Genomic DNA, 25,601 nt, shown 5'->3' on the forward strand with positions numbered 1-25,601 from the left:
CCTTATAGGTATTGTCCGTGTGTCTCTGTTGAACTCTCCCCACTTATATTTCCTGGGGGCTTTGAACCAAAGGTGAGAAGGGAGGAGTGATTCTGAGTCTTAGGGGATGCAACTGTGACCTCGAGGCTGGAAAGCACAGACTCAAGGAGCTGTGAATAAAGGATGAAGGAGGACCCGTTAACACGGCTGCGTGGGAGCAGATTTTCTGAATTAGACTGGCTCCAAGCCAGTCTTCCACTTCTTGCCCAGGGGTGTGTAATTTAGTTTGTTTCCCCTTTGCTAGGGCAATGTCCTAACCTGCTGAGCCATGTTGAGGGCTGTTGGGCACCCTCTCTGTGGTTAGGGAAGAGCTCCCCAATCAGACTCCAAACACAGCTGCCTAACAGCTGGTGGTGAGCAGGCAGGTGGCCCGGGCCATCCATAAGATTGGCCTTCTCCTCCCAGCCTGGCTGGGCACAGCTTCCATGTATACCACCTTTGTAGGTAGAGTTGTGAATCAGAAAACTCCTCTCCCTTGGCAAAGACTGCCCCAGAGGAAGTCCATTTGTCTCTTGCCTAGCTTCTGCCACACCTTCCGAATAGATCTTTCTGTCTCTGCTCACCAGCCTCCACATGGCTGCCACAAAACTAACTAATCAGTGGTTCCACACCACCTACTTAACCTTCAGTGTCTACACAGCCCTCTAGAATCCTGCTCCTGCCCATGGATCGGTGTCCCTAGCCTCGCCTTGCCTTTAGCACTAGTAATTACCTCTAAAATGCTTCCCACCCCTCCTCCTGGAAACTTCTTCTATTCTTCCTTCGAGACCCAGTTTAGGCATCATCTTTCCCAGTCAAGTCCTCCTCCTTTCCAGAGTTCTTCTTTTCAGAATTCATAGTACCTCCATTATTGTAGTCCCTATTCTGTTGAAAAAATTCATCTCTTCTACTTCATCTCAATATCCCTAGCTCACAGCACTCAGCCTGGCATATAGCAAGGGCTTAGTAACTTATTGACCTGAACTTCTGAATAATGATCTTCCTTCCAAAGAGACCTTGGGGTGGTCTGGACAGGGGGCTGTGGGTTCATTCCCCGGGCTGGCACTTGGCTGGCTGCTGCCACCTGTTCAGCTCCAGGCTTCCTGTGTCTCTGGACCAGCTGTGCAATAGGCTTCTGGAATTAAACTTGAAGCAGGCATGTTTGGCCTCCTGCTCACAGCCACCCCTGGGTGCTCAGCAGATAACCCATCCTGGCAGTGATTGGCATGGAGGGAAAGCTGCACCTGCCTGTCTCCTCGCTGGGAGGAAGGCTGCTGCAGACAGCCGCAAGTGCTCTACACTGCTGAGTTCCAAGGAGCACGTCCCCAGAGGCTCTGCTGTCATGCAATGCAGTGGACTGCTTGGGTGAGGCTGAATGCCCCCCAAACAGAGGATGGTATTGTCTTCTGGTTCCAGCCAGAAACACTGAACACTGGTGCCTAGTGTATGGGGGAAACAAAGTTCTGTATGGAGGGGCTGGCTTTTCTCACCAGCCTGAGGGAGAAGACTTGAGGACCCAGGCTGGATAGCTCTCAGGGGCCATTTTTCCTGGAGGATTTCTCTTTGTCCTCCTCCACCTCCTCTTTCTGGATAGGTGAGCCCTGACCTGGAAAGGATCATCATCATGGGCAATGACCATATTGTGGAATGGCAGCGTTGGGTTGATAGAGCTCTGGGCACCAGAAAGGTGGCCCATGGCTTAGAAAGGCTTATTGCCTAGTAGAGGAGTTGACAGTACAAGCAGGCTGGGATCATGCCTTTAATCTCAGGACTTTGTGAGGCCAAGGTGGATGGATCACTTGAGGCCAGGAGTTTGAGACCAGCCTGGCCGACATGGCGAAACCCCATCTCTATTAAAAATACAAAAATGAGCTAGGCGTGATGGCACATGGCTGTAATCTCAGCTATTTGGGAGGCTGAGGCAAGAGAATTGCTTGAACCCAGGTGGTGGAGGTTGCAGTAAGCAGAGACTATACCACTGCATTCCAGCTTGGGTGACAGAGCAAGACTCCATCTCAAAACAACAACAAACAAATGAAATGGATAGTACAAGCAGTTAAGTAATAGGACCTAGTAGGGCCTCTAGCTGAGGTAACTCATGAGTTGGATAAATGGACTTCTAAAGATGATCTTGGCTGGGGGCGGTGCCCACACCTGTAATCCCAGCACTTTGGGAGGCTGAGGTGGGCAGATCACCTAAGGTCAGGAGTTCAAGACCAGCCTGGCCAACATGGAGAAACCCTGTCTCTACTAAAAATCTAAAAATTAGCTGGGCATGGTAGTGCTTGTAATCCCAGCTATTTGGGAGGCTAGAGCAGAATTGCTTGAACCTGGGAGGTGGAGGTTGCAGCGAGCTGAGATTGGGATCATGCCACCACGTTCCAGCCTGGGGGACAGAGCAGAGTCTCTAAAACACCAGTCAGAAGGTGTCTTGGAGGAGTAGGCTTTGGAGGATCTGGCATGGTGGTCATTGATGGTAAGAGGGTGGTTGACCCTGGCTTAGCCCAGGAGTGGTTTGGCTCTTGCTAGATGATTCTCTGCTTCCTGCCCTTCTCTTTCTGACCCATCAGTTTTGTCTTTCCTTCAAAGCCCTCTCCCCTGTCCCCGGTCCTCCAGCCCACAGTGGCCCTGCTGCAGCAGTGACAGCCTGGCTTCCTGCTGCTTGGGTGCAGGGCTCCCTTCTCCATTTGCTGAAGTGGGCAGTGTAGGAAGGGAGGCAGGGCCCAGCAAGGGCTGCACTGGGGCCTGCACAGCACATGGGCCAGCCCCTGCATGCTGTTCTTTCTGGGGCCTGTCTTATAGAAGGGACAGTGTTTGTGGACTTGTAGCTCCCACCTGAGCAGCACCTCTGGGAACACGAGAGATGGGACAGGAGTCTTTCTCTTTGCTACAGCCAGATTGCAGAGCAACAGCATCCTCACAGTGGCTGGCGTGGAAGCTGACCCCCACTGCCAACCTTTCCTGCTTTCCGTGGAGTCTTCCTGTTCTTAACCTCTGGACTGCCGGGGCCCGCCCTTCTGTTCTCACTCAGCACTGTGTTTGGGGGCCCCACAGGGAGCTGCGCTTGTGAAAGGGGAGGGGGAGGCTGGCTTGGGCTGCTGAGCCTCCTTCTTCCCTGCAGCTCGAGATGGTGTCGTCTAGGAAACGGAGGGCCCTGGAGAAACATGCTCAGGCTCCAGCTCACACTCTCCAGCTCTGGGACCTGTTAGGCTGTTTCCTCTCCTCTGGGGCGTGTAACCCCATTATAAGGATGGCTTTAGGCAGAGAAGTGTCCCATCTACTCCCCGTGCCTTGGCCTCTCCTTCACCCAGGGTGCCTGTGCTGAGAGCATCCTGTATGTCAAACTCAGGTTCCCTGAACGATGCCTCTCGAGCCACGACTCACTCAGGCTCTGCCTGATGCTCTGGCATGTGCTGAGGCAGGAGCCCCAGGTATCTGGGGTCCTCTCTGCCTGGGGGATGCGGGTCCTGGGTGATTTGGGGCCTGGGTATGCCTGGGCACTTGGGCAGGTGTGTCTGAATGCACTGGGACATCACCGGCTCTGGCCTTGCTCTTTCCTGCATGGCTGTTGGGGTCTCCATGCTACCTGGCAGGAAGGTGTTAGAGTCTTCAGAGGCCCTTTGGGCTGGCTCTTCCCTCCCTGCTGGATCCTTCCTTCTGCCAGCTGCCTGGCCTTGGGCTTTGCCTTCCTAGAAGTCACTGCTCAAGTCTTCTCAGTGGCCAGACCGTCCCACCCTCTCCACACAGGATGTGCTGCTATTATTAATAACCCACAAGTCCCCCTTCCCCTCCTTCCTGCAGCTGTAACTGTGGAAAGGGCTGTTGGCTTGACTTCATGCTGGGGGGTTGCCATGTGATTCAGGGGGCTCTCATGGATGATAGGCTTACCTAGTGACTTGGGGGCAAAGGACAGGTAGTTTGGGAAGAGAGCTGGTATTTGTGTGTCCCAGTGTTCCCCTTGATACTGGCAGTTGTCCTCAGGTTTCTGGGATGGGAAGTTTCTCCTCCATCTGTCCCTCTGTCTGTCTGTCCATATTCTGGCTGCACGGTGCCCCTCAGCTCACCCCACAGTGGCTTCCTCTGAAAAGCAGGCCAAGCTCCCGGACATCTGGCAGAGCATCGGACAAACTTTCTCTTCTCAACGCTCCTGTTTCCTCCCTCCTTCTCTTTCCTCTCCTCTCCTCCCTCCCTCCCCTCCAGGGCTGCTGCCTCCTCCTCCCTCCCTGAATCTGCAGCGTGACTGGAAATAGGCTGAATTAATCAGCAGATTGAAGCTCTGCTCTGCTGCGCCTGATTCTCCGCAGCACCTGGCTCCTTGCTCACACGCTCTCAGCTCTCTCCGTCTCTTCTCTCCTCTTTTCTCTCTCTCTCTCTTCACCCTCCCCCCTTTGAGGGAGGTGTTGGAAGTTCCTGCAGCTGACTGCTTGTGGCTCAGGCTCTGGCCCATGCTCTTTAAGCAGACAGAGCTATGGATGCCCCATCAGGGCAAAGGCAGCAAAGTGAGTATGCTAGCGGGGCTTTTACGCTTCTCTTAAAAATGCCATGTTCCCTGCTTTGCGTGGGAGTCTTTGGGGTAGCAGTTGCTGTGAGAGTCCTGAAGACAATGCAAAATGGGAGGCTGCTTGAATGAGCCTGGGTAGCCGGGACCTGGGTAGGGGATTGGGAATGAGAGCCAGAAGGCCAGTGTGCCTGGGGAGCTGCCAGCCAGGTGCCCGAGTCACCAAGAGCAGGACTGGACCATAGCCTCTCAGGGCACACCCTGCCAAGGCATGTGGGTTTTCATGCGCAGGTGACAGAAGCTCAGGGCTGGGATGCCAGCCCTCCTCAGGGCCAGTGAAGGCACTTTTTTTGCTGGACCATGTGGGGAACTAAGACAGGAACCACCAGGGCAGGGAGGATTTTTTCCTAGGCCCTGGTGGCTACAGGAGGTGGGGAAGGATGTGGGTGAAAGTGCTAAGGTCAGCATGAGCCAGGAAGAGGAAGCAGCTCCGCTCCAGGCTCTGATTTGCCTGGCTGCAGACAGAGTCCATCTGTGTCTGGCCCAACTCAGAAGAGTGCATAGTGGCTGAATCTCTGCTTCTGTGATTCGGGCATTGTGTGGAGTCCAGCTTTGTGGCCCTTCCATACCTGCACTGACAAAGGCAGTGGGGACCCAGAGAGGAGGCCAGCCCTGAGACAGGGTCTCACTATGTTGCCCAGGCTGGTCTCGAACTCCCGGGCTCAGGCAATCCTCTTGCTTCCCAAAGTGCAGGGGTTACAGGCATGAGCCACCATGCCCAGCCAGCCAGTACTAATTAACAGTTACCTGTGGTTGTCAAGGCTGAAGGTCAAGGTCTAAATTCATAACCTGCCTACCTGAGCCTAGGGTACCTTGATTCTGTTGCTCCTGAAACAGCTGGAGTAGGAAGGAGAGCAGCTGCTGTGCCCAGAACACCATGAAGGATCCCTGAAAGGGAACAGGGCGGCTGGGTGCAGTGTCGAACGCCTGTAATCCCAGCACTTTGGGAGGCTGAGGAGGGCAGATCACGAGGTCAGGAGCTCGAGACCAGCCTGGCCAACATAGTGAAACCCCATCTCTACTAAAAATACCAAAATTAGCCGGGCATAGTGGTGCACGCCTGTAGTTTCAGCTACTTGGGAGGCTGAGGCAGGAAAATCACTTGAACCCAGGAGGTGGAGGTTGTGGTGAGCTGAGATCATGCCATTGCCCTCCAGCCTGGGCAACAGAGCAAGACTCTGTATCAAAAAAAAAAAAAAAAAAAAAGGAGGGGACAGGGCCTAGGCTCTGAGTGAGAAACTTGACAGAAGCGGTGCAGGAGAGCTCAGGTGTGTCAGCTCTTGAAGGCGTCTTAGCCTATGCAGCCTCAGACCTCCAAAGCTGGGCCTGTTCAGTGGCAGACTCCTTGTGGTTCTGATTTGATGGATAGAGTTCTTTCACCACCCTGCTGTTCCTCCAAATCCCCATGCTCTGTCAGTGTCCCTTTGATGATAGAACAGAAAGAGCAAGCCCTGTGATGGGCGTTTGTTTGCTGCCTGCCTCTCCCGAGTCAGGACTTCCTTACAGCTATGTTATTTTCTGCTCTTGCTCCAGTTAAGCCTGAGCAGTGCAGTGGAATGGGGTTAGTTCTGCCTGAAAAGCATCCATGTAATTTGAGAAGCAGGGCCTCCCTTCCCCTTGGCATTGTGGGAGTTTTTAGCATGTGGAAAGCTCTGAGAATCTCATGTCACCCTTGGGTACTTAAGGCCAGGTTAGATTTTTTGCTCAGCCATCTTGGCCCCAGGAGGCAAGAAAAGGTGACCTCAGCTTGTGTGTGTCAACCCGTATTTCTGTTTCTCAGATCGTAAGAACTGCGCCTGTTCCCTCGCTATGCCCTGCCATCGGTGCCCAGGCAGGTCGGGTACGCAGCCTAATTCACACTTTGGGAAAGGCTGGCAGAGCCCACTCACCCACCAACCCATTATGAACTTCCTTCAGAAAGTATGAAGGTCTTCTGCTCTTATGTCACATGTCAAACCTGAGGCACAATGACCAAGAAAGCAGGCCAGGCACAGTGGCTCACACCTGTAATCCCAGCAATATGGGAGGCAGGAAGATTGCTTGAACCTGGGAGTACGAGACCAGCCTGGGCAACATAGTAAGACCTCATCTCTACAAAAAAAAAATGTAAAAGGCCAGGTGCAGTGGTTCCCACCTGTAATCCCAGCACTTTGGGAGGCTGAGGTGGGCAGATTACTTGAGCCCAGGAGCTCAAGACCAGCCTGGGCAACATGGCGAAACTCCATCTCTCCTAAAAATACAAAAAATTAGCCAGGTGTGGTGGCATCACCTATAGTCCCAGCTACTCAGGAAGCTGAGGTGGAAGAATTGCCTGAGTCTGGGAAGTCAAGGCTACAGTGACCTGTGATGGCGCCACTATATTCCAACCTGGGCAACAGGAGTGAGACCATCTCAAAAAAAAAAAAAGACTAAAAAAAACCCTAGCTGGTCATGGTGGTACACATGTGTGGTCTTAGCTGCTTAGAGGCTGAGGTGGGAGAATTGCTTGAGCCCAGGAGGCGGCGGCTGCAGGGAGCGAGATTGTGCCATTGTACTCCATCCAGCCTGGGCAACAGAGCAAGACCCTGTCTCAAAAAAAAAAAAAAAAAAAAAAGAGAGAGCAGTGACTTGTCCCTTAACTCAGACCCCCTGCTGGAAAGGGAAGAGGTGAATGCCTGGGCAGTTGAATAAGCTCAGATGAAGGCTACAAAGAGCAGACTGGCCCAGAAGGCCGGGTCCTCACCACAGGGCTGGCCTGTGCAGGCAAGCGCTTCCTTTGGACAGCATGTAATTACAGAATGGCTTATTTTTCCTCTACTGTGCTGTCTTTAATTGCCAGTCTGGAGCTGGTGTCCCCGGCCAGACATAACATGCGGGGGCAGATGCACACAGACAGCCCTGCAGGTGCCCTGCCTGGAAGCATCTGCCACCCTCTGGCCCATACCTCCCACACCTGGAGGGGAGCAGAGCACAGCTTCAAGGTACCTGGGGTTAGAGACAGCAAGAGAGCAGATGATGGCCTTGTGGGGTGAGGAGATCCTGGTTTAGCGCTGCTTGGAATGAGGCAGCAGGTGTCAGGACAGCCACCATGTGGCCCACGGGAATCGATGAATGTCCAAGATCTTCAGGCCTGTCCAGAGGAGGGACACCTCCCTGGCTCTCTGACTACTCCTCTTAGCCTTTTCTCTGCCTTGCTGGAAACTGTCACCTTCCTGAGTGTGGTCCTCATTATAGGTGGAGCATCTTCCCAGCCGTGTATAGTTGCCTGGTCCTTCCTCTCCTCCTCCCTTCCAGTCCCCATCTCTTGACAGACAGCCTCCCCCTCTGCAGGCCAGCTCTCCCTGCCTCCATTGTGTTTCTCCCTTGATCATTTCTGGAGGACTGGACCAGGCACGTGTGTCCTGGGAACACTCACTTCCCTCTCTGTGGCGAGGAAGCTCAGAAGAAGGCTGAGCCTGAAGGGAAGGCACTGGAGGCCAGGGGTCTCTGTGTACAGCCTCTGTGTCTCCTAGATCCTCCCCTTCCCTGGGGTGGGAGGAACAGGTATCTAGCCCCTCAGAGAGAAGGCCTATGGGCTCCTCTTCCTGTTTCTGTTCTTCCCTTACAACCCTCCCTGAAGCTTTCTTTCCCTCCATGTCAGGAGCTCCGGGAGGCAGTACGACGGGTATAGACATTAATTTGCCCTGGACCGTGGCCTCTTTGGGAAGCCTCAAGATCCTTGCCAAAGGGAGGTGGGTGGGTTGGAGCACAGTATTTACCCATGTGGGGGTATGAGGCCCCTGCCCAGAGGGCCATTTCTTCCTGAGCTGAAATAACCAGTTTATCCCCTCTGGGAAGAGGCAGCTCTTTTGTTTATAATCCCCCAAAGCCACTGTGGAGAGCGGGGATTAGGTGAGATTTAGGCAAGGGAGCTGGGGAATCCTGGGGCTGGGCCCACTCTGGAAGCTGAGCCCATCTCTCAGGCCAGCGCTGGGGGCTCCACTCAGGCACATCCTGTGATGCCAAGCTGTGGCAGCAGGACAGCACCCCCTGGCCCAGCAGCCACTTGTGGTTATGGAATGTGTTCCTGCCAGGGCTGAGGCTAGGTTGACGAGGAGCGGGTGTGTGTGGAGACAGGTGGAAAAAAGTAAGTCCAGAAGGCTAGGGGGCACAGCCAGGGCAGGACTCTGGAAGATGGAGCTGTGGACCATGTGGAGAGCGGGGAGGGCAGTGAGACGAGGCAGCCAGGGGTCACCAGCCCCACAGCCTGTGGCCAAGACTCCTCTCTGGCTGCCCCAAGTCCCTTCCTGGTGCCTAAGGTCTAGGGATTCGCTCCTCTTGCTCAGGAGGTTTTCTGGATGGAAGCTCACATGAATGCTCCTCAGGTGGCCCTGGAAAGACTCATTCCTCCTTCAGGCATTGCCTTTCCTGGGGCTCTTTGTCCTAGGGCCTTAGAGCTGGGCTGTGGTGGCTCATGCCTGTAGTCACAGCGCTTCAGCAGGCTGAGGAGGGAGGATTGCTTGAGGTCAGGAGTTCAAGAGCAGCCTGGGCAACATATTGAGATCCCATCTCTACAAAAAACATGCAAAGAAAATTAGCTGGGTGTGGTGGTTTGCGTCTGTAGTCCCAGCCACTCTGCAGGCTGAGGCGGAAGGATCGCTGGAGACTGAGAGGTGTGAGCTGCAGTGAACCATGTCCACGCCACTGCATCCAGCCTGGGCAACAGAGCAAGGCCTTGTCTCAATTAAACAAACAAACAAACAAACAAACAAACTAGGCCGGGTGCAGTGGCTTACGCCTGTAATCCCAGCTCTTAGGGAGGCAGAGGTGGGACGATAGCTTGAGTCCAGGAGTTCGAGACCTGCCTGGGCAATATAGCAAGACCCCATTCTCCACAAAAAGGAAAAAATAAAAAGACAAAGAAAAGTGTAAGCAAAATTAAAATACAAATTTTTTTGCTCATGCATGGCTAAAAAAAAAAAATCTAACCTGGGATTGGCTTCATCCCCAGAAATTTTGGTTCATTAGGTCCAGAGTGGAGCCTAGACATCCATTTTTAAAAGCTGCATGTCTCAGCTCTACATTTTGGGCTGACATTCCCTGATTAAGGTGAAACCTTGACTAAGCTACAGAATGCCTCAGATTGTTCCTGTTGCTGCTTCATTGGGATCTGTGCATTCATTCATTCACTCAGCAAGTATTCATTGAGCTGTGTGTACTGTGCATTGTTTTAGCAGTTGGATGGTAAGGGTGTGTGGAAATGGAAGAATTCAATGCCTGTTTTTAAGGAATTTGCAGTCTGGTGGGAGAACCAGGCATGTAAATCTATGATTACAGTTCTGTAAGGTGCAGGCTGCAGGCCAGGTTGCCCAGGATGCTGACATTTAAACCTCCCCTGAGTGCAGCCCTGGGTTTTGGAAAAATGTCCCAGAGGAGGTGATGTTTGAACTGAGTGTTGAAGGAGAAGCAAGAGTTGTCTGTCGAGGTGGGCAGATCACTTGAGGTCAGGCGTTCAACACCAGCCTGGCCAACATGATGACACCTTGTCTCTACTAAAAATACAAAAAATTAGCTGGGCATGGTGGTGTGAACCTGTAACCTCAGCTACTCGGGAGGCTGAGGCGAGAGAATCACCAGAACCTGGGAGATGGAGGTTGCAGTGAACCAAGATCGCACCACTGCACTCCAGTCTGGGAGACAAAGCGAGACTCTGTTTCAACCATGCAATCAAAGACTTGTCCGTTGCAATAAATTGGGAGATCAGTGGGGAACACAGCCTGGGTGGGCAGGGAGTCTGGTGGTGGCAGCGGGGAAAGTGAGTTGGGGAACATGGAATATAGAAAGACATTTTGTTTTTTAACTTGGCTTTAGAGAGTAGGGTAGGAGGCTGTGTACTTGAACACTTTGCAGTTTGGTAGAGATGGACCTGGTCATACCTTGAGGGACCAGAGCTGGTAGGGGAAGAGTTGTGAGGATCCCAGAGGAGGGGAAGGATGAAGGGCCTGGGAAGGGGAGGGTTGGGGCCCGCCTTGGCTTGGCAGTGACACCGAGCGCCTCGTGCTTGCCTGCAGGGCGAGCCTCCCTCGGCCCTGGGCCTGTCCACAAGGAAGGCCCTCAGCGTCCTCAAGGAGCAGCTAGAGGCAGTGCTGGAAGGACATCTCAGGGAGCGGAAGAAGTGTCTGACCTGGAAGGTGAAGCTTCTTCTTGGGGCCGCCAGGGCCTGGCTGGGATGGCAGGGAAGTGTGGGAGGCCGCTACTCAGGGCTGTGACGCACCCTGTCACCCTGGGCGGTGTGACCCAATGGAGGCCTCATGACATATCAGAAAGCAACTGGGGTTCCCGTCAGAGTGGCTCCCGAGCCTGCTTGCTGCAGGAGCTCAACAGGCTGGAGCACAGCCGAGGTCAAAGGGAGGGGACCAAGGTGCCCATGGGGCCTGGGGAGGGTGCGAGGGGAGGCGGCCAGATTGGAGTGGGACTGGCCTCTCACCGCCCCCTCCCTGTTCCTTCCCAGGAGGTGTGGAGAAGCAGCTTCCTCCACCACAGTAACCGCTGCTCCTGCTTCCACTGGCCAGGAGCCTCGCTCATGCTCCTGGCTGTGCTGCTGCTGCTGGGCTGCTTCGGGGGCCAGCCGGCTGGGAGGTACACACCCAGGGGCTGCTCCTCAACCTCTCCAGCTGTCCCTTCCATCCTGCTGCAGCACTCGGGACAGCCCAGGGCTCCAAGGGGGCTGCCACCTCCAAGCTGCTCCTGGGATGTAAGGAAACCTCCTCAGTCCCTTGACTGGGGTCAGAGGCCTAGCTGGTGACAGGGCACCAGAATGGGACACTCTTTCCACAAGGGACTGGGGTGGGAAGGGGAGCTGTGGCCTGGGGGCTGCTGGGTGGGTGAGCCTTCATTCTCTGTGGGTGCCCCTCTCTTTCCTCTCACCAGCCGTGGGGTGGGGCTGGTGAATGCCTCGGCCTTGTTCCTGTTGCTGCTTCTCAACCTTGTGCTCATTGGGCGTCAAGACCGGCTGAAGCGTCGGGAGGTAGAGCGGAGGCTGCGTGGGATCATCGACCAAATCCAAGGTGAGGTCAAGGGCAGGCATGTTGGTGGGAAAAGATGACCTGGATAACAGAGCCCTGCGGGCTCCCCTCCTTTACCCCAGCACAGATGGGTTGCCTGTGGCCAGCATTGCAGGGGCTCTTGTCATCTGGGTGTTAGAAGGATGCCCACCCTTTTTTGAGCAGGGCAGTGAGAGTTGTGGGACGGTCGTGGGTGCCCAGGCACGAAGGCTAGGGGTGGCGGGTGGGCTTCTGGGCTGGCTCGTGTTGGGAAACTAACAGGGAAGACCCCCACATGGCGGGAGGATGGTTGGAGTTTTCTCGTTCAAGTCCATCTTGTCTGGTGTTCTGTGCTGGGAGACGTGGGGGTAGACAGAGATACCTGCAGGAATCGGGTTGGGGTAGGGGACCGGGAGCCTGAGGTGGAGCAGCCCAGTTCCAAAAGGGAAGGGAGTGGCTTGGAGGATTTCTTTTTTTTTTTTTTTTGAGATGAAGTTTTACTCTTGTTGCCCAGGCTGGAGTGCAATAGTGTGATCTTGGCTCACTGCAACCTCTGCCTCCTGGGTTCAAGTGATTCTCCTGCCTCAGCCTCGTGAGTAGCTGGGATTACAGGCATGCCCCACCACGCCCGGCTAATTTTGTATTTTTAGTAAAGATGGGGTTTCTCCATGTTGGTTGGGCTGGTCTTGAACTCCTGACCTCAGGTGATCTGCCCGCCTTGGCCTCCCAAAGTGCTGGAATTACAGGTGTGAGCCACTGCGCCCAGCCAGGAGTTGGCTTGGAGTTCTGCTTGGCCTTTTATTCAGGTGGTGTTCATGAAGCTTGGCTGTGGATTGCGGGTTGTTTAGGCTCTTTTGAGGGACTGTGGCTCCTGCTGTTCAGGGGCATGTGGTGCTCTGGAGAAGCAGCGCCCGCTCATGAGACCTTCCTCCAACAGAACCGGGCAGTGATGTTCAGGTGCTAAGTGAGAATTTGTCTTTTCATTCTGAGATGGCTAATTGCAACCACATGCCAGGCACTGGGAGTGCAATGGTGACAGCAAAAACGGGCCCTGCTTTCCAGAGCTTAGTCTCCTGCCTGGGAGCATCAGTGGCTCCCTCTTGCTTATGGAAGCCGTCCCACATGCACACGTGGCCTCCCAGAGCCTCCAGCGCAGGCTCACCTTCCTCTCCATCCTCTTCTCTTTCTCCTCATTCTCATGTTAGAACTACTCACCAGTCTTAGACCCACTATGTGTCAACCTGCCTCTGTGCCTTTGTCCCCTGTTCTCTGCTGGTAAGCTTCTCCCTTGCTTGTCTCCAGCTGACAAACTCTCACGCATTTTCCAGGCCCATCCCCAATGCTTCCTCTTCCAGGAAGCCACCTCTGATTGCTCCAGCAAGTCGGTTTGCTTCCTCTTCTGGACTCCAGCAGTACGGGGATCTTTGTTAACACTTGGCCGTGTTTGCCTTGTTTGGAGTTATCTGTCCACATGTCTCATCTCCCTCACTGGGTCATGGCTCCTTGAGGCCAGAGACCATGTTGTCTCCACCTTGCACCTCTTACAGGCCCTTCACACTGTTTGTGAAGTGTATCTGAATGGGATATGGGTACAGAGAAATGACAGCTCCAGTTGTTGAGAGGAGGTAGAGGCACTGGGGCTGGAGTGGCTGGGAAGGGCTTTATAAGGGCGGTGTCCTTGAAAGCAAGGAAGTGTTGGAACAGACCTCTTTGGACAGGAAGTGGTCAGACAGTGCTCGGAGGTGCTGCTATATCTGACTGGGTAGCAGGCAGTGCTCGGAGGTGTTGCTGCATCTGACTGGGGAGCAGGGCTGAGGCTGAGAGGGTTGTTTCCCCCTTTCCATTTCCCTCAGATGCCCTCAGGGATGGCAGGGAGATCAAGTGGCCCAGTGCCATGTATCCAGACCTCCACATGCCCTTTGCACCATCCTGGTCCCTGCACTGGGCCTACAGAGACGGACACCTGGTCAACCTGCCAGTCAGCCTGCTGGTTGAAGGAGACATCATAGCTTTGAGGCCTGGCCAGGAATCGTTTGCTTCTCTGAGGGGGATCAAGGTAGCTTGAGGCTTTCCTTTTGCCCTGGATGTGCGGTCCACAGGCAATGGCGGGAGGGGCTCCCGACTTCACCCTGTAGCTTCCCGGCCAGCTCACTGGCTTTTTGGCAGAGGCCCTGGAACATCTTCCATCACCCTGCTGTTCTTTTGTTTGTTTTTTATTTATTTTTTATTTACATTTATTTATTTTTTTTTTTGAGACAGGGTCTCACCCTGTCGCCCAGGCTGGAGTGTAGTGGTGCAATCTCAGTTCACTGAAGCCTCTGCCTCCTGGGTTCAAGTGATTCTCCCACCTCAGCCTCCCCAGTAGCTAGGATTACAGGCATCCCCCACCACACCTCACCTGGCTAATTTTTATGCTTTTTGGTAGAGACAGGGTTTCGCCATGCTGGCCAGGCTGATCTCAAACTCCTGACCTCAGGTGATCCACCTGCCTCGGCCTCCCAAAGTGCTGGGATTACAGGTATGAGCCACCATGCCTGGTCCCCTGTACTGTTCTTTATTCTAGCTAAGAATCCAGTCCAGGGCAGGCCCTGCCCCAGTGGACTCTGGACTAACTGATGGTCCCTAACCCCAGGGGAGGTCTGTACTTAGCCGAGTTGTCCAGGAAGAGTGGCCTCTGATAGGACCCTCTCGTTGCCCCAACCCTCCCACTTGCTGCCGGCAGGATGACGAGCACATTGTCCTGGAGCCGGGAGACCTCTTCCCCCCCTTCTCCCCTCCACCCTCGCCCCGGGGAGAAGTGGAGAGAGGGCCACAGAGCCCCCAGCAGCACCGGCTTTTCCGTGTCCTTGAGACCCCTGTGATTGACAATGTCAGGTAGGGGTGCCACCCCGCCTCCTCCTGTCCCCGGTACCTTCCATGAAGAGGGGGATGGGACTGACAAGAAAGGGGTTCTGTTCATCTCAAGGCTCCTGTCCTTAGCCTCTTGTGAGAATTCTTAGACTAGGTGGGGCCCTCTCCCAATCTCTACTCTGACGGGACAGCTCTGGAGGTGAACGCAGGCCAGGGCCAGGGCAGAGTTTGGAACTGCAGGATTCACGGTACTTGAAGAGGTGGTTTCTGGCAGAGAGGCCCAGAATCCTCCCAAGGTGCAGGTTTCTGGCCTCTCCACTGAGTGGGACTGACAGTCACCTCTTTCTGCAGATGGTGCCTGGACATGGCCCTGTCCCGCCCCATCACTGCTCTGGACAATGAGCGGTTCACAGTGCAGTCGGTGATGCTACACTATGCTGTGCCCGTGGTCCTGGTGTGTGCGGTGGGGCTGTGCGTCGGGGGCAAGGGAGAGGGCTGGACATGGGGGGGTCTCAGGCCACTCACATGAGCAGGAGTGAACACAGGGTCCCAGAGCAAGCTGGCCTGTGGAGTAGCAAAGGAAGGGGAGTGGCACACCTGGGTCCCCCTCGAGGCAGAGGAGGAGGTCCAAGGGGTCCAGGCTGTGCTTCTGCTGTTCCCGACAGGCTGGCTTCCTCATCACCAATGCCCTGCGCTTCATCTTCAGTGCTCCGGGGGTCACTTCCTGGCAGTACACCCTCCTCCAGCTCCAGGCAAGGACCACCCTGTCCTCTCTGTCATGCTTCCTTCCGACCCGAGGGGCTGGCTCTTCTAGTACCCTGGCTGTCCCTCCCTCTCGGCAGCCCAGAGGTCCCCTCAAGCTTCAGCTTAAGAACACCTCTTTCACTTCTTTCCCTTCGTGCCCCTGAGAGAGCTGGCCCTTCCTGCCCAGGGAATGGCTGTGGGGCCAGGGCAGCCCTTCCCTTCCCTCCTCCCCAGGCCCAGAGCTCAGGCGCCGTCTGTGTGGTCTGCTCCTTCCCAGGTGAATGGTGTCCTGCCCATCCTCCCCCTGCTCTTTCCAGTCCTCTGGGTTCTGGCAACTGCCTGTGGAGAGGCCCGTGTCCTGGCCCAGATGAGCAAGGCCTCGCCCAGCTCCCTGGTAGGTTTTTCCAAGGCATCTGGGGGAAGTGACAGGAACAGAAAGAGGGAGTTAGCTGTGCCAGACGACAGGGCAGAAGTCCAGCCCCACCTTGGGCTCAGCGTGTTGATTGGCCCAGGCGGCTCTCCAGGGCTCGGGCCCTCTCTATTCCAGAAGGGCCTCCAAGCCAGGCCCTGGGTCAGGGTGAGCGCCTACCCTGGCTTCCACCAGATGGAGAGTCAGGACAACCCTGCCCTTTACCGAAGGGGTTGGGAGTCCCACTGGTGTGGGCCCCACCTCCGCCAGCTTGGAGAAGCCTGTGTGAAGCTGGCTTTTTCCTCACTGAGGCCCTCACCCTCTCTCCATGCAGCTGGCTAAGTTCTCAGAGGACACTCTCAGCAGCTATACGGAGGCCGTCTCCTCTCAGGTACAGCACTGGCCCAGGATGGCTTCTCCCACAGGTCTCTAGAGCCGCAGCCCTGGGACTCCCTTATTTATGGCTGCAAAGCCTCCAGCCAGGCTCTTGGAGCCCCATGTCCACCCGCCGCATGTGGACATAACCTGGGCCTGTTCCCTTTACACAGCCACGCCCTGCCCCAGAGAAGTGCCTCTCCACCCCAACTTCATGGGGCTCCCCTGGATTTCTGCCTAGAGGCCGTCTCCAGGGAAATGAGGCTGAGCCCTGAATGGCCTTGCAGACTTGCCCTCTCCCACCAGGAAATGCTGCGCTGCATTTGGGGCCACTTCCTGAGGGTGCTCCGGGGGACGTCGCCCACGCTGAGCCACAGTTCCAGCCTGCTGCACAGCCTGGGCTCTGTCACGGTGAGGGTGGGCCATGTGGCGGGGAGGCCCCTGTCGTGCCCGTCCTGCTCTCTGGCTGGGCCTGGGCTGTCCACCTGCAACTTGAGTGGCCCCTGGGCTGGGTGGGCTAATGCCAGGCCCCTTTCCCATCTCAACCGCTTTCCATGCAGGTCCTGTGCTGTGTGGACAAACAGGGGATCCTGTCATGGCCAAATCCCAGCCCAGAGACTGTGCTGTTCTTCAGCGGGAAGGTGGAGCCCCCTCACAGCAGCCATGAGGACCTCACGGATGGCCTGTCCACCCGCTCCTTCTGCCATCCCGAGGTAGAGGAGGAGGTACGGCCGGCTCCCATGGGCCCTACTCTGGGCCAGGCTGTTTAGCCTTGGAGCCTGGCCAGGGAGGGTGAGGTTTAGGAGGGCAAAGGAGGGTTCGGGCACCATTAGGATCTGCTGAGCAGGTGAGGTGAAGCCACAGCACAAGGTAGCGAGGGGACCGAGCAGCATCCTGCCTCACTGGTCTGCAGGAGCCACTGGTCCTAGGCCTGTGCTCCTCATTCTCTGCAGCCCCATGAACGAGACGCCCTCCTAGCTGGCTCCCTGAACAACACCCTGCACCTTTCCAGCGAGCAGGAGCGCGGTGACTGGCCTGGGGAGGCTCCCAAGCCCTCTGAGCCCTATTCTCACCACAAAGCGCACGGCCGCAGCAAACACCCATCTGGCTCCAACGTGAGCTTCAGCAGGGACACCGAGGGTGGTGAAGAAGAGCCCAGCAAGGTGAGGGGAGGAGGTGGCACGGGGCAGCCACGCCCTCAGCCACAGCCCGTCCTGGCCTCCCTGGCCAGCCTGGCCCCATAGGGTCTGAAAGAGCAGGTGTTCCCGCCCTCTGTCCTGGTCCCTGCTGTGAAGTAGACAGAGCCTCCCCTCCGTTCTGGTCTCCCTATTGGAACCTTCCAAACACACACCAGACTCCCTCTCAGAGATGTTCCCTGTCCACAAAAGATCCCTCAACTGTGTCTCTTTGGTCTGGCCACCCTCTTTTTGGCTCCTGCCAGTGTCATGAGATATATTAATAAGTTCCTAGAAGCAGACAGGAGCCCAAGAAGGACAGGAAGCTGATTGCAGGAGGGAGGGGAGGGGAGACAGTGGGCAGGAGCTCTCTCCTGGGAAGGGTGCCTTTCACGGGCAGGCGCCCTCCCCAGCCTTGGGAGGCAGATGGAGCCAGCGCTTGCTTCCCCACATCCCCTCCCGGGCTGAGGCTCCCCTCCATGTCTCCCCTAGACCCAGCCTGGAATGGAGGGCGACCCCTATGAAGCAGAGGACTTTGTGTGCGACTACCACCTGGAGATGCTGAGCCTGTCCCAGGACCAGCAGAACCCCTCCTGCATTCAGTTTGATGACTCCAACTGGCAGCTGCACCTCACGTCCCTCAAACCCCTCGGCCTCAACGTGCTGCTGAACCTGTGTAACGCCAGCGTCACCGAGCGCCTGTGCCGGTTCTCCGACCACCTGTGCAACATCGCCCTGCAAGAGAGCCACAGCGCCGTGCTGCCCGTGCATGTGCCCTGGGGCCTCTGCGAGCTTGCCCGCCTCATTGGTACGGCCCCCCTGGCAGGGATGGCTGGCTGGACCTGCCTCCTAGAAGAGGCCCAGCACCAACTCGTCATGGGACTTCATGGACCTGGCTGGGCATTGCCAGGGCATGGCCCTAAGTTCCTGTCCCCTGTCCTCCAGGCTTCACTCCTGGGGCCAAGGAGCTCTTCAAGCAGGAGAACCACCTGGCCCTATACCGCCTTCCCAGTGCCGAGACAGTCAAGGAGACCTCGCTGGGGCGGCTCTCCTGTGTCACCAAGCGGCGCCCTCCCCTCAGCCACATGATCAGCCTCTTCATTAAAGATACCACCACCAGTGAGTCCTGCCCACCTCGGCCAGCACCAGGCCAGACTTTCCAGAACTTGCTTGGCAGGGGGGCTCTGTCCATCCCTGCCCATTGCTAGGGAGGCAGAGGAACAGCGGGCTGCTTCCAGAGTGCTTTGCTGTGGCAGGGGCTGGACTTGGGGACCAGGGCTGGGATGGTGTTGGCTGCAGAGGCTGGGATTGTCCAGAGGATGGGGATATGGTGTCTGCATTCCAAGCCTAGTAGCCTTGCAGAGCCTGCCTGATCGTGAGTCCCAGGGAGTCTCCTCCTCTGTCAGGGGCTCCTCAGCGCCCTTCTCTAGGAGGACAGCGTGCTGCCTGTCAGGTCAGAGCGAGGGTGGGGGGCTGCTTAGCGACACTCAGGGTCTGACCTCTCTCCCCTGAGGCACAGAACAAATGCTGTCCCATGGCACTGCTGACGTGGTCTTGGAGGCCTGCACAGACTTCTGGGACGGAGCTGACATCTATCCTCTCTCGGGATCAGACAGGTGGGTGAGGAAGTGCAGGCCAGCAGCAAGAGCAGCTGCTCTGCCGGGGCCCCTGCCCTTCACAGGCAGGACCGCTCAACTCACCTCCGCCTGCTTCCCTGGCAGAAAGAAAGTGCTGGATTTCTACCAGCGAGCCTGCCTGTCTGGGTATTGCTCCGCCTTCGCCTACAAGCCCATGAACTGTGCCCTGTCCTCTCAGCTCAATGGCAAGTGCATTGAGCTGGTACAGGTGCCCGGCCAGAGCAGCATCTTCACTACGTGTGAGCTGCCCAGCACCATCCCCATCAAGCAGAACGCCCGCCGCAGCAGCTGGAGCTCTGACGGTACCTCGTGTGTCTGTCCAGCAGGGCCAGTGCTGGGGCTCCCCTGGGCTGCAGAAGCCCAGGAGGCGGGGAGGGTTTCTGGAGGGCCCTGGCACCCACCACAGCAAAGGGTGCAGTGGCCACAGCCCCAGGCTGGGACGTTAGTGCGACACCATCCAGTGACACGTGGAGTCCCTTAGTTTTTTCCCTTACCAGGAGAAGCTCATTTTGCCTGCCTCTCCGGTTGGTTATGATGCTCAAGTGGATAGCGTGCATCAGAGTGCTTTCCTGGGAATTTACCAACCAGCGTTCATGCAGCATTAGGCTTGGCAGAATCAGACAGGAGACCAGGTCTCTCACCTTGTTGGTGCAGAGGGGCCCAGAGAACCCATGAGACTGTGAACTGAAGCAGTTGTTGAGGGTGGGGCTAGTACCCCAGCCCTGGAGCAGGACTGAGCAGGAGCTAAAGCCATGCCCTGTCGTGGCTCCCAGCTCAGCCACCTGACTGATGCCTACCTTTCATTGTCTTTCTTCCTGTGTCTGTCGGCACCTTCTGTGTCTTGGCTGTGTGTGTGTGCTCTTGTGTGTGGTCCCCTGGGGCCTGCGTGCTCATTGATTTGGGTGTGGCATCTGTGTGTGTGGCCCCGGCTGCCTCCTGGAATCTGCTGGTTCCTGGATGTCCTGATCGGGCTATGTCCTGTGTGTCCTGGCTGGGCTTTGTGCCTCGTGCCTGCCTGAAGAAGGGATCGGGGAGGTGCTGGAGAAGGAAGACTGCATGCAGGCCCTGAGCGGCCAGATCTTCATGGGCATGGTGTCCTCCCAGTACCAGGCCCGGCTGGACATCGTGCGCCTCATCGATGGGCTGGTCAACGCCTGCATCCGCTTTGTCTACTTCTCTTTGGAGGATGAGCTCAAAAGCAAGGTGGGGAGAGCCATCCCCTCTGCCACCACCAACTCTGTTTCCCATGGGCTTTTGGGCCCATATGTTCAAGGCCGTCTGCCTTTCACAGGTGTTTGCAGAAAAAATGGGCCTGGAGACAGGCTGGAACTGCCACATCTCCCTCACACCCACCGGTGACATGCCTGGCTCTGAGATCCCCCCTTCTAGCCCCAGCCATGCAGGCTCCCTGCATGATGACCTGAATCAGGGTAAGGGCAAAGGCGTTGGGTGGGGATTGGGTGGGGATGGGAGGTTTCCCCTCCTCAGAGCCCCAGCCAGGAAGAGCCTCCAGAGAACTTTCCGGATAAGTACATTCCCTTGGGAAATGGCTCTGATGTCCCTGCAGGAAACGGCAGTCAGCAGGGAGGATTGGAGACGGAGGCAGGAAATTCTCTGCCATCTGCAGGGCAAGGACAGGCCCACAGAAGGCTGGCCCAAAGGTGAGGGAGAGGCTCTTGTCCCCACAGTGTCCCGAGACGATGCAGAAGGTCTCCTCCTCATGGAGGAGGAGGGCCACTCGGACCTCATCAGCTTCCAGCCTACGGACAGCGACATCCCCAGCTTCCTGGAGGACTCCAACCGGGTACAATGGCAGGATCTGTCTCACATGTTCTTGTAGTGGCCCCATAGCTGGTCGAGGGGAGAGGTAGAGAGGTGGTGGGCAGGCACATGAAGGGGAGGGATGCTGATCCCCATCCTGAAGCCACTGGCATCTGCTCTCTCCAGGCCAAGCTGCCCCGGGGTATCCACCAAGTGCGGCCCCACCTGCAGAACATTGACAACGTGCCCCTGCTAGTGCCCCTCTTTACCGACTGCACCCCGGAGAGTGAGTGCTGTGGCCAAGGGTACTTGGGCAGCCTGGTCCCTTCGGCTGAGCTCTGCCTGGGTCTGGGCACCCCGTGAGCTCTGGAGGGATGTAGGTTTCCCATGCTGGGAGTGAAGGAACTGGGCTGGGATCAGCCGGGGAATCCTGTGGGTTGGAGTCAAGAGTGCCGATGTTCACATGATCCTGCTGCTGGGGGTTGGGATTGTTTTAAAGAGGGGCCGCCTCCTGTTGCCTCCCACTCTCTTGTCCTGTGGGTAGAGACCCAGCGCCCACGTGGCACTCTGTCTGCCTGACTCTTATGCCCTCATATGCTGTTCTCAGCCATGTGTGAGATGATAAAGATCATGCAAGAGTACGGGGAGGTGACCTGCTGCCTGGGCAGCTCTGCCAACCTGCGGAATAGCTGCCTCTTCCTCCAGAGCGACATCAGGTCAGAGCAGGACCCTAGAGCCTGTGGGCCAGCCTCTACCTTCCAGACCACAATGGGCCTGCATGGGGCTGGGGATGTGTACCACAGCTGACCTCACCCTAGCTGAGACCAACGCACCTGGGCACGGTGGGAGAAGAAGGAGGGCGTGCCCAGTCCTGTGGGAGATGCAGCTGAAGGGTGTGTGTCCTTCATCCTGAGCAGCATTGCCCTGGATCCCCTGTACCCGTCCCGTTGCTCCTGGGAGACCTTTGGCTACGCCACCAGCACCAGCATGGCCCAGGCCTCGGATGGCCTTTCTCCCCTGCAGCTGTCGGGGCAGCTCAATAGCCTGCCTTGCTCCGTGACCTTTCGCCAGGAGGAGACCATTAGCATCATCCGGCTCATCGAACAGGTGGGAGCTTCGGCAGGCGAAGGAGAAGAAGGCAGGGCCCACCTGGGGTGGGAGCAGTGGCGCAGGACCTGTTTGGACCCAGGAACCTCATGCCCCAGCCTTCCAAGTGGGGCCTTTTCAGGCAGTTACATTAGCCTCTGCTCCCCTCATAGGAGCATCCTGGGCATCTGGCTCTTGGCTGAAGTGTGTCAGTTGTTGGGCCTGGGAGAGGCCAGGCAGACCCAGGCCATAATGTGTCCCTCTTGGTCCATAGGCTCGGCACGCCACCTATGGCATCCGTAAGTGCTTCCTCTTCCTGCTGCAGTGCCAGCTGACTCTCGTGGTTATCCAGGTGAGGTGGGGCCCACACAGGCATCACCCCTGTGCTACTCACCACTTCACTCGAGCAGCTGAGAATCTGAGGAGGGAGGCTGGGGGTAACAGCACAGTCCAGGGGTCCCCTAGAGCCTCTGTGAAGCTCCTGGGCTTTCCAAGATGACCTCATTGGCAGAAGAGTATTCCCTCTGGCCTCAGTTCCCTCTGGCAGGATGTGAGCATCTATGTGGGCCCAAGGCAAGGCAGCTCGGGGGCTCCTATGCCCTTATTTTGTGCCTGAATCGAACTGTGGCTCTTGGCTTCTTTCCTACTCTAGTTCCTTTCTTGCTTGGTCCAGCTGCCGCCACTCCTGAGTACCACTGACATCCTGTGGCTGTCCTGCTTTTGCTACCCTCTGCTCAGGTGAGAGGCCATGTAGCTCCCCAACCCCCCACACCCAAGCAGGAGGAGTCTGGATGTCACTGTGCAGCCCCAGGAGCCCAGGGTTCTGGAACTGCTCAGGGCTCACCTTCTCTGATACAGGAGGCATGGAGGGAACCTCCTTTGCCTTTTTTTTTTTTTTTTTTTAGACAAGAGTCTCGCTCTGTGGCCCAGGCTGGAGTGCAGTGGCGTGATCTCGGCACACTGCAACCTCTGCCTCCCAGGTTCAAGCAGTTCTGTCTCAGCCTCCTGAGTAGCTGGGATTACAGGCACCCACCACCACACCCAGCTAACTTTTGTATTTTTAGTAGAGACAGGGTATTTCACTGTGTTGGCCAGGCTGGTCCTGAACTCCTGACCTCATGATCCACCTGCCTTGGCCTCCCAAAGTGGAGGGATTATAAGCGTGAGCCACCACATCCAGCCTTTTTTTGAGACAGAGTCTTACTGTGTCACCCAGGCTGGAGTGCGATGGCACAATCTCTGCTCACTGCAACCTCTGCCTCCTGGGCTCAGGTCATTCTCCTGCCTCAGCCTCCTGAGTAGCTGGGATTACAGGTGCTCACAACTACGCCCAGCTAATTTTTGTATTTGTAATAGAGATGGGGTTTTGCCATGTTGGCCAGGCTGGTTTCAAACTCCTGACCTCAAATGATCTACCTGTCTTGGCCTCCCAAAGTGCTGGGATTACAGGCATGAGCACCGCGCCCGGCCTTTGTCTCATTCCATCCCCTCACCAGACTCGACCTCACGCTCAAGACTCCCTAGAAGCTCCCTCTGTGAGAACTGGGGGACAAGGTTCACTGTCACCATCCCTGTACCTTATCTCTGCTTTTCAGCATCTCGCTGCTGGGGAAGCCCCCCCATAGTTCCATCATGTCTATGGCAACAGGGAAAAACCTTCAGTCCATTCCTAAGAAGGTAAGTGAAGCAGACCCTGTGAGCGTTGCAGGTGAGCATGGAAGGGACTGAGGGGTGCAGGAGGAGAGAGGGCCTAATCTGGAAGGCTCTGGATGGGGACTTCAGCAGAACTGGGAAGCCGGCACTCGGTTCCTAGTCATCCCCCAGATCAAAGAGGAGGTGGCGGCACAGAACTGGGAAAGATCCTTGGTGGGGCGTGAGCTCTCTATCCCCCCAAGCCTGACCATTTACTAAGAGCCTGTTGAATATGTGGAAGAGCCAGGAGCGGCTGGCAAAAAGGCTGTATGCCTCAGGAGTGCCCTGGCCTTGTTCCCCGGCAGACTCAGCACTACTTCCTGCTCTGCTTCCTACTCAAGTTCAGCCTCACCATCAGCTCGTGCCTCATCTGTTTTGGCTTCACACTGCAGAGCTTCTGTGACAGCTCCCGGACCCGCAACCTCACCAACTGCTCATCCATCATGCTGCCCAGGTGGGTCCCAGCCCCAAGAGCCATCATCGCCTGCCTCACCTCGAGGCTTCCTCCCTCCCCACCCCAGCCTACCTCCCTGTGGCCCCAGAGGGGCTGAGCCGACGCCTTGCTTTGGCAGCAACAATGACAGGGCTCCATCCTGGTTTGAGGACTTTGCCAACGGACTGCTGTCGGCTCAGAAGCTCACGGCCGCCCTGATTGTCCTGCACACTGGTGAGGGGGCTCTCTGGGCGGGTGCAGATGATGGTGGGGAGAGGCCCCACTGTGGAAGTTTGACACCACATTGCCCCACTTTCCCCAGTCTTCATTTCTATCACCCACGTGCATCGCACCAAGCCCCTGTGGAGAAAGAGCCCCTTGACCAACCTCTGGTGGGCCGTGACAGTGCCTGTGGTGTGAGTATTGCTAGGATGGAGGGGTGGAGTGCGGCTGGGAAGGAGAGGGGCTCTGCCGGGCAGGGACTGGAGGGCGGGACTGGGGCCAGGGGTTTAACCATGCCCTGCTTGAGCTAATTGTACTGGGAAGAGCAGGGAAGAAGGCAGTGTCAGGGCTCACACGGGGCCTCCACCTCCCGCAGGCTGCTGGGTCAGGTGGTCCAGACAGCTGTGGACCTGCAGCTGTGGACACACAGCGACAGCCATATCCACTTTGGCCTGGAGGATGTGCCCCTGCTGACGTGGCTCCTGGGCTGCCTGTCCCTGGTCCTTGTGGTGGTCACCAATGAGGTCGTGAAGCTACATGAGATTCGGTGAGCTGCCAGCAGGGCACCTCCTTCTGGGCTCAACCATGTTCCATAAACCCATCACTCCTTTGGCGACACTGCCCCCCCCCCCCCTTTCTGCTGCCCATCCCTCCCTCCTCCTCTGCTGTCCTGCCCGGGCCCCTGGTCTAAGGATCTTTGCCAACCTGTACTTTAATCTTCTGCCCTGTCAGGGTCCGAGTCCGCTACCAGAAGCGACAGAAGCTGCAGTTTGAAACTAAGCTGGGCATGAACTCTCCCTTCTGAGCCACCGGCTGTGGTGGCCACAGTTGCCTCCATCCCTGGGGCTAAAGCCAGACCCATTTCTGAACAGGGGAGCTGGTATCATGAATGTTTCCGGGTTTGCTCCTGCACCCGTGGCACTGGAAGCCCAGCTCCCCGCATCAGACCCCGCTGTCTTCCTGAGCCCTGGGGCTTACTGTGGAGCAGCTGACGGGCGGGGCCCTCGGCCAGTCCTGGCTCTTCCCTGGACCTCACCAGAGGCACTCTTGAATGTATGGCCTCAGGTGCTCCCTAGAGGGGCCCTCACCCCCTCACCTGTGGGCTGCCCCCTTAGGGACCCCTTGCCCCCCAGTGCCTCTGCTTGTGGGTCCCTGGCCTTGAAGCGAACCTTCTTTGGAGGAGGAGCAGCAGCAGCAGCAGCAGCAGCAGCCGCCGCCGCCTTGACCGACGTGTCCAACTCCCAAGGCTGCCGTGGAGGGCAGGGTGGTGCTGCATGCTCCCCATCCCATCCTCCTGGGGCAGGGGCCTGGATGTGGCCCCGAGTGCCTCCCCTCTCTCCCTCTGTGGGGGAGTCTCCCACCTGATGAAGATGGAGCAGGGCCCCCGCTTCGCCCTGGAGCCTCTTCCTGTGCCTGGCTCAAGCTGCCTGCCTATGTCTTGGGGAATCTGGCCCAGGTCTCCTCAGCCCCTGCCCCAGTTCTGGGAGAAGTTTCTACTGGTGTATATTTTTTACTGGAAATGAGCCTTTTAGGAATGAATGTAGACTGGTTTGTATTAAAATGTGTCAACTGCTTAAGAAACACCTGTGGCTGGTCCGTAAGGCCACTCCAGGGTCTGCCCACCCACGGCAGTGGCTGGC

General features: G+C 56.8%; 1 protein-coding gene across 4 annotated transcripts; it reads left to right on the plus strand.

The window, feature by feature from the left end:
* Nucleotides 1-4,273: 4,273 nt before the first annotated feature.
* Nucleotides 4,274-25,542, plus strand: TMEM94 (transmembrane protein 94). 4 transcript variants are annotated; one of them, XM_074388969.1, is made up of 31 exons: nucleotides 4,274-4,517; nucleotides 10,606-10,725; nucleotides 11,046-11,173; nucleotides 11,465-11,601; nucleotides 13,431-13,633; nucleotides 14,300-14,451; nucleotides 14,779-14,881; nucleotides 15,093-15,179; nucleotides 15,449-15,565; nucleotides 15,915-15,971; nucleotides 16,262-16,366; nucleotides 16,516-16,680; nucleotides 16,909-17,118; nucleotides 17,623-17,938; nucleotides 18,076-18,249; nucleotides 18,644-18,746; nucleotides 18,852-19,069; nucleotides 19,792-19,970; nucleotides 20,059-20,197; nucleotides 20,456-20,571; nucleotides 20,715-20,814; nucleotides 21,136-21,244; nucleotides 21,446-21,635; nucleotides 21,889-21,966; nucleotides 22,267-22,352; nucleotides 23,210-23,291; nucleotides 23,612-23,760; nucleotides 23,879-23,973; nucleotides 24,062-24,155; nucleotides 24,338-24,508; nucleotides 24,694-25,542. In XM_074388969.1, the coding sequence occupies exons 1-31, from the start codon at nucleotides 4,464-4,466 to the stop codon at nucleotides 24,764-24,766; spliced, it is 4,110 nt and encodes a 1,369-aa protein (XP_074245070.1). In that variant the 5' UTR covers nucleotides 4,274-4,463; the 3' UTR covers nucleotides 24,767-25,542. The 4 variants fall into 4 exon arrangements, with proteins under 4 accessions (XP_074245070.1, XP_039332158.1, XP_010340732.2 ...); XM_039476224.2 differs by having other exon boundaries at nucleotides 16,516-16,668; XM_010342430.3 differs by having other exon boundaries at nucleotides 4,275-4,517; nucleotides 19,789-19,970.
* Nucleotides 25,543-25,601: the final 59 nt, after the last annotated feature.

This window comes from Saimiri boliviensis, chromosome 17 (genome assembly GCF_048565385.1).
Source record: "Saimiri boliviensis isolate mSaiBol1 chromosome 17, mSaiBol1.pri, whole genome shotgun sequence".
In the NCBI taxonomy this organism is placed as follows: Eukaryota; Metazoa; Chordata; class Mammalia; order Primates; family Cebidae; genus Saimiri; species Saimiri boliviensis.

What these genes read in the sequence shown, in the direction of transcription:
- TMEM94 (XM_010342430.3), top strand. Translation starts at nt 4,464, where the DNA reads ATGCTCTTTAAGCAGACAGAGCTATGGATGCCCCATCAGGGCAAAGGC. An exon ending in ACACCCTCCTCCAGCTCCAG is followed by an intron (nt 15,180 to 15,448) that starts GCAAGGACCACC and finishes GCTCCTTCCCAG; the next exon opens with GTGAATGGTGTCCTGCCCAT. An exon ending in CAGCAGCTGGAGCTCTGACG is followed by an intron (nt 19,070 to 19,788) that starts GTACCTCGTGTG and finishes GCCTGCCTGAAG; the next exon opens with AAGGGATCGGGGAGGTGCTG.